General features: G+C 40.3%; 1 protein-coding gene across 1 annotated transcript; it reads right to left on the bottom strand.

The window, feature by feature from the left end:
* Positions 1-1,862: 1,862 nt before the first annotated feature.
* On the bottom strand, positions 1,863-7,491 carry LOC149119100 (heat shock transcription factor, Y-linked-like). Its single transcript, XM_089325259.1, has 3 exons — positions 6,979-7,491; positions 6,046-6,549; positions 1,863-1,868 (listed from the first exon to the last, which is right to left on the bottom strand). Exons 1-3 carry the CDS (start codon positions 7,489-7,491, stop codon positions 1,863-1,865), a joined length of 1,023 nt encoding a protein of 340 aa, XP_089181385.1.
* Between the last annotated feature and the right edge of the window lie 560 nt (positions 7,492-8,051).

Raw genomic sequence — 8,051 nt, 5'->3', positions numbered from 1 at the left:
CATTGACTTATCAGTCCTGCATGGATTGATTTTGCAGTGTGCACTTTGTACTATACATTTCCTCTACCCACAGGTATCAGGAAAGAGAAAAGGCACTCAATATAGGATGAAAAGACACAAATGGCCCTTGACTTCATTCATGTAAACAGTTTTATCCATTATTAAAGCATATCTCTCAACCTATCTGATGCTCGATTTTCATTGTAAAATGAGATTAGTGCATGCCTCACAAAAAGGTGGGAAAATTAAATGAGTAAATACATATAGAAAGACATTTCCAACTCTTTAAGTACTATGTTAATGTGAGATTATTCAGCTTGATAATTGTTGGGGTCTCTAGGGTATTTCAATATAATTCCATGGTATGACTTTTGTATATGACTGACAATTGGAGAGTGCCTCTACAACAAGCCACTTTAAAGATCCAGAAGCCATCTGATGTGCCTATTTTATGACAGGTTGTTCCAGGGCCCTCTGATCATCATTTGAAGTTACAATACAGTCATATTATGACATGTACTAGAAGCTTCCATTTCTACTCTAGTCCTTTTAGATCATGATAATACCCTCTATACATATGCTCTGCATATATTAAGTGATGATTAGAAAATCTGCATTTAGCCACTTGAGGAAAAATTCTCACAGAATCCTGTCAAGCATCTCCATGAAATCCTAAGCCTCCTAGACTTCTTGGCTTCTTCTCAGTCCATCTGATCAAGTCATCCAAGAATCCAGTCACCTACCTATCCACCCATTCATACACTCATGAACATACCAACTCATCCAAACATAACAACTACCCATCCATCCACAACCAGTCACCTACCTATCCACCCATTCATCCACTCACATACAACCACCCATTCATCCACACAACTATCCTTCCATCCACCCACTAGTCCAACTATCCATCAGTCCTACTATCCCATGAGTTCATTGACCCTTGTGTATTTTTGAACATTAATTAATGATCTATCTTTCTAATGTCATACACTGTCTTTTGGTGTAGAAGCAGACCCAGTGCCTGCTCTCCAGGCACATAAAATTTGGCAGTAGAAAATTAGTTGACGAGTTAAACCTGGAGAAATTGACATAGAACCTGAGTAACACTTTATAAGTTATTTTTTTTATTTATTTAATTTTTGGACAGGCAGAGTGGACAGTGAGAGAGACAGAGAGAAAGGTTTTCCTTTTGCCTCCAATGGCCGCCATGGTTGGCGCGCTGCGGCCAGCGCACCACGCTGATCCGATGGCAGGAGCCAGGTGCTTAACCTGGTCTCCCATGGGGTGCAGGGCCCAGGCACCTGGGCCATCCTCCACTGCACTCCCGGGCCACAGCAGAGAGCTGGCCTGGAAGAGGAGCAACCGGGACAGAATCCGGCGCCCCGACCAGGACTAGAACCCGGTGTTCCAGTGCTGCAAGGCGAAGGATTAGCCTAGTGAGCCGCGGCGCCAGCCCACCACAGTGGCTTTCAATGAGGTAAGCCTGGACTTTAATAGAAATCAGCTCATTAAGAGCCCTGGCAGCTCTGCCAGCCAAGAGTTGGATCACTGGAAATGGACCTGCCCTGGAGTTGAAGGATACCCAGGTGAGAGTCATGGATCTTATTGGCTCTAAGCTGAAAAGTCTTTCACTCAGCCCAGCTTCCAAGGTGACCACTGCTGCTGAAGGGGTGGCCAAGCAGGGTCTGCAACATTACAGGCAGAACTGTAAATTTCCTGTTGGAGATGCCATCTGCCTTTACCTGGCCAACTCTCCTCCCAGGCCAGCTGGTAATGGAAGTCAACAGGGTGCCTTCCCCAAGGAGGTTCACACCTCTCTTAAAATGTACCCCATGTAAAGAGATAGATGAGTCTGGGCCTCATAACTGACAGGACCATAAAGCCCAGCAGATTATCAAGCCCCTTCTGTCAGGTTCTATTTGCCTCTCAATCAGAGAACTTATTTGTGGCTTAGACAGCAGCTTCCTTAGGTCCTCCACTAGTAACTCTTCTAGACCCTGTCTAGCCCACTTGGGGCCTCATTCCTTTGTAATCACAGCCTCTACTCTAACATCAGTGGCTCTACTCCCAACCCGTGTGTACTGATGGTCCTCTCTCCCACTCAATGTTGTATGATTGTTCAGGATTTTCTCCACAGACAAATCCCTCTACTGATTACCTGTGTGGTCCTTGGGAAAGAGCAGATGAATGTTATACCCACAGGAGCCAGAGATTGGACGCTGACTACCTTCAATTCTGCTTAGCTGTGCAGCATTACTTCCCTTCTGAATAAAAAAATAATAAATAAAAAAAGAGAGAGATTTACCATGCCTAACCTGGGAGTGTCACCTTTGGCATACCCTTAACCCTGAGGAACCAAACAGGCTCTCAGGCCACACCTATCTCAAGCCTCTAAGGCTCCATCAAAAGCAGACAGTCCACTTAATACAGTCATAGTATAACAAGAAAAAAACACCACAGCAAGGGAAGAAGCATCCAAAGAGTATCCACAATGCCAAGCAACAAATGCAGAAACCAAGGAAACAAGATCAAGGAAGACATTATGGCACCCCCAAAATGAACAAGACACCCCAATTCAAGATTATGAAGATGATGAGATAGAAGAAATGAAAGATAGAGATTTCAAAAAATTTATGATAAGAACATTTAGAAGTTTTCAAAAGCAAATCCTTGAACTACAGAAATCCTTACTGGACAGGATTGAAAATCTCTCTCATGAAAATGAAATTTTAAGGAAGAATCAAAATGAAACACAGAAACTAGTAGAACAGGAAAGTGTGATAGTGAGGCGAAACCAAAATGAAATGAAGAGCTCAATAGATCAAATGACAAACACATTAGAAAGCCTTAAAAACAGAGTCAGTGAAACAGAAGAGAGAATATCGGACTTAGAAGACAGAGCACAGGAAAACACACAGTCAAACCAAAGAAAAGAAGAGGAAATTAGAAATCTAAAAAATATTGTTGGGAATCTACAGGATACTATTGAAAAAACCAACATTCGAGTTCTAGGAGTTCCTGAAGGCATGGAGAGAGAGAAAGGATTAGAAGGCCTTTTTAGTGAGATACTAGCAGAGAACTTTATGGGTGTGGAGAAGGACAGAGACATCCTAGTACAGGAAGCTCATAGAACCCCCAATAAACATGACCAAAAGAGATCCTCACCACGACACGTGGTAATTAAACTCACCACAGTGAAACATAAAGAAAAGATCCTAAAATGTGCAAGAGAGAAACGTCAGATTACTCTCAGAGGATCTCCAATTAGACTCACAGACTTGTATGCCAGCAAACAGGGAAATCTATCAGAAATGGAGAGATTCCTGGACACATACAATCTACCTAAATTGAACCAGGAAGACAGAAAACCTAAATGTTCAGGATCACTAGCACTCAGGGAAATGCAAATCAAAACCACAATGAGGTTTCACCTCACCCCAGTTAGAATGGCTCACATTCAGAAATCTACCAACAACAGATGCTGGCGAGGATGTGGGGAAAAAGGGACACTAACCCACTGTTGGTGGGAATGCAAACTGGTCAAGCCACTATGGAAGTCAGTCTGGAGATTCCTCAGAAACCTGAATATAACCTTACCATACAACCCAGCCATCCCACTCCTTGGAATTTACCCAAAGGAAATTAAATTGGCAAACAAACAAGCTGTCTGCACATTAATGTTTAGTGCAGCTCAATTCACAATAGCTAAGACCTGGAACCAACCCAAATGCCCATCAACAGTAGACTGGATAAAGAAATTATGGGACATGTACTCTATAGAATACTATACAGCAGTCAAAAACAATGAAACCCAGTCATTTGCAACAAGATGGAGAAACCTTGAAAACATCATGCTGAGTGAAATAGGCCAGTCCCAAAGGGACAAATATCATATGTTCTCCCTGATCGGTGACAACTGACTGAGCACCAAAGAGGAAACCTGTTGAAGTGAAATGGACACTGTGAGAAACGGTGACTTGATCAGCTCTTGTCCTGACTGTTGATGTACAATGTAATACTTTATCCATTTTAGTATTTTTTCTTTTCTTGTTCTATTACTATTGGTTGAATTCTGTAATTAACACACAATTCTTCTTAAGTGCTGAAACTTAACTGAAAAGTGATCCCTGTTAAACATAAGAGTGGGAATAAGAGAGGGAAGAGATGTGCAATTCGGGACATGCTCAAGCTGACTTACCTCAAACGGTAGAGTTAGAAACATACCAGGGGATTCCAATTCAATCCCATCAAGGTGGCATGTACCAATGCCATCTCACTAGTCCCGGTGATCAATTTCAGTTCACAATTGATCACACTGATAGGTCTAAGAGTCAAAGGGATCACACAAACAAGACTAGTGTCTGCTAATACTAACTGATATAATCAAAAAGGGAGAGAACCATCCAATGTGGGGAGCGGGATACACAGCAGACTCATAGAATGGCAGATGTCCTAACAGCACTCTGGCCTCAGAATCAGCCCTTAAGGCATTCAGATCTGGCTGAAGAGCCCATGAGAGTATTTCAGGCATGGAAAGCCAAGACACTCTGGAAAAAAAAAAAAAAAACACCTAAATGAAAGATCTCTGTGAGTGAGATCCCAGTGGAAAGAATGGGCCATCAAAGAAGGAGGTACCTTTCTCTGAAGGGAGGAGAGAACTTCCACTTTGACTATGACCCTGTCCGAACAAGATCGAAGTCGGCAAACTCAAAAGGCTTCCATAGCCTTGGCGACTCATGACTAGAGCCTAGGGTGATTACTGATACCATAAACAGGAGTGTCAATTTGTTAAGTCAACCACAGGAGTCACTGTGCACTTACTCCTCATGTAGGATCTCTGTCCTTGGTGTGCTGTACATTGAGATTTAATGCTATAACTAATACTCAAACAGTATTTTTCACTTTATGTTTCTGTGTGGGAGCAAACTATTGAAATCTTTTTTTTTTTAATTTTTTTTTTTTTTGACAGGCAGAGTGGACAGTGAGAGAGAGAGATAGAGAGAAAGGTCTTCCTTTGCCGTTGGTTCACCCTCCAATGGCCGCCGCGGCCGGCGCGCTGCGGCCGGCGCACCGCGCTGATCCGATGGCAGGAGCCAGGAGCCAGATACTTTTCCTGGTCTCCCATGGGGTGCAGGGCCCAAGCACCTGGGCCATCCTCCACTGCACTCCCTGGCCACAGCAGAGAGCTGGCCTGGAAGAGGGGCAACCGGGACAGAATCCGGCGCCCCGACCGGGACTAGAACCCGGTGTGCCGGCGCTGCTAGGCGGAGGATTAGCCTAGTGAGCCGCGGCGCTGGCCTGAAATCTTTACTTAATGTATGCTAAACTGATCTTCTGTATATAAAGAGAATCGAAAATGAATCTTGATGTGAATGGAAGGGGAGAGGGAGAGAGAAAGGTGAGGGTTGCGGGTGGGAGGGATGTTATGGGGGGGAAGCCATTGTAATCCATACGCTGTACTTGGGAAATTTATATTGATTAAATAAAAGCTACAAAAAAAAAAAACAGACTAACTTAAAAAAATTGAATAGAATTATGTTCTAGCAATTATTAATGCATTTGCTTTGACCCTGAGAATGCAATGTATTAATACATTTCTTTATAAAATATAAAATGAAATAAAGTTAACTTTCAAATATTCAATGTGAAGTTTCATATCAAATGACTGGAACTTCATAAACTATACAACTAATAGCAGACTAGCCTCCTGTCAATATAAAATATTTACTATAAAACTATATTTTGAAAAGAAAAAAAATCATAAAGTTGAACATGTCATTTTATTGTTCAAGTAATAGAATTTCAGTTATTTTTTCAGAACTGATGAACATAACACCTTTCCGTGTCTAATTTTCATTTAGTCGAAGGTCAGTTAAAATTAGGATATTGGTATATTGAGGATGGTTGATTAGTTGACATTGGCGGGGAGGCAGCAGTTCTACTAGCTATCATTGGCATAGTGAACCATGGATTGCTTGCTGTTAACGTGCTAGAAAAAGGACCCACAATTGTTGCTAAAGAAGGATGTCTAGGTGCAAAAACAGGACGGTTTGCCATCAGTCCAAAATAATTATTCTGTACAGGAGACAATATTTGAAATTGGGAAATAGAAGTTGTAGTTGTCACAACATTCAGGATATGGCCATGTGCTTGAGAGTAGGTGCTATATGAATGCCTATGAGAAGTGGTCATTTGATTTAAAAGAGCATGTTGATTTGTTACAAATTGTACTGATGGTGCAATTAAAGTTGATGATGGAGTCAAAATATTACTTGTCACTGGATCATTTGAATTAGCAATTCTGTGGCTAGTAGGAGGCACATTTAAATTTGTAGAAGTTGAAAGTAACCTTTCTTCATTAGTTTCTGTAGATGAGCTAGGATTTTGAGTATGCACATACTCGCCTGCACTGTGGTATGTCTTGTCAAGATTGTGAACTAAAGAAGCAGATGGTGGAGATGTGTGTTTAATCCCAACTCTGCGCTTCATTCTTACTAGAAGTTGGGGACATCCTCGCTTAAAATTTGGATTCTGATAGAACAGTAACTGAAACCAAAGGAGAAAGCATTTAGTGATACTTCAAACCAAGAGTCACAAATTAATATATATGAATATATGCAATCTATGAATAAATGAATAGATAAAATTATTAAATCTAAAATATCAGGTTCAACATAATTACAACAAATAAAACTTGATTATTCCTAAATGTAAAAGTTAGCAAACATTTAAATATGATAACCGTTCCACTAAACTGACCTTAACTTCTTTGTGTGGAGCTCATTGATAAGATTCAAAATAACTAGTAACATTGCTTATATTTTTGAATTTCAAACTTTCTTCTCATAAAAATTTAATGTTGATCCAGCTAATTTTAAACTTTGTGTCTTACTCCATAAATAAATATATTAAGTGAGGTACAAACTAAACTTAGTTGTGATGCCTACATTAGTTGTAAGTGAATATGTTGAATACCTTGCTAAAAACAGGTATGTTGTTTTCTTCTTCCAGAAAGTCAGTCAGGGATGCAGAGCTTTGGAAATCTTGTCGTATTTTTCTAAATCCATAAAGGTTAAGCTGTCGAACTAAACTTTTCATGCTGTCTGTTTCAAATATCTTAAAAGGGGTCTTTCTTTCCAACACTTCTTTCTTAAAGTATTCTTCATTTATCACAATAGAAGTCCCATTTTCGTCCCACCAAATTGACTTAAATTGATCACTTTCAACTATCTTCCAAAGTTTTACAGGAAAGGTCAGAGAAACAAAATCATTCCCTTCTGGGGTGTCAGACATACAAAGTGTATAGCGTGGTCTTTTTATCAAGGGTCCTTCAGATAAAGCTTGAAAGGCATTTTCTTCAACTACAGACCTTAAATCCAAGTCATTATCAATTGTGGGATACCAGCCTGGAGCTTCAGTGGTGTTTTCTGAATCAGTTGTTCCACTCTGAGGAGAGACACCTTGAACTTCTGAGGGAACCTGGGCCATCTCAAATAAATTTTTCTTTGGCTTCTGCCTGGTTTTGAGAACTGAGGCCTCAAATGTTGCTTTAGTAGACTTACACAAGACTAGCTGATGTCAGCCATCACCATGGTCCTGAGTTACTGTGACATCATAAGAGGACTTGTCTCTTAGCAATGCAAATATGACTTTCTGCCTAATGTTGGTTTTCCTCCCTGCAAAACAAGTTAAAATAAAACATTCACAGATAATTTACACAATACACATGTTGCAAAGTCTTGTCGCAGCAAATATTTTGGTTAAATAAAATGGATAAAATGCCTAAATTAGAAGTTTTCCCTTCTTTCTAGCTACATTCTTTACTAAACTTTCATAAGTTGAATGATTCCTGCATGCCAGGAATAAATTTGACTTGGTCCTGATGCACATTCTTGCTGATACATTGTTGGATTTAATTATATCGTACTTTGTTGAGGACTTTTGCATCTATATTCATCAGACATTGCTCTATAATTATCTTTCCTTATTGTATCTTTTTCTGGTTTTAGAATTAGGTGATGCTGGCCTCATAAAAGGAGTCTGGGATA

Source organism: Oryctolagus cuniculus, chromosome Y (genome assembly GCF_051225735.1).
Source record: "Oryctolagus cuniculus isolate XC-2025 breed Fujian yellow rabbit chromosome Y, ASM5122573v1, whole genome shotgun sequence".
Classification (NCBI taxonomy): Eukaryota; Metazoa; Chordata; class Mammalia; order Lagomorpha; family Leporidae; genus Oryctolagus; species Oryctolagus cuniculus.
Note: the sequence above shows the minus strand (reverse complement) of the source record. Positions and strands in the feature narration are given on the sequence as shown.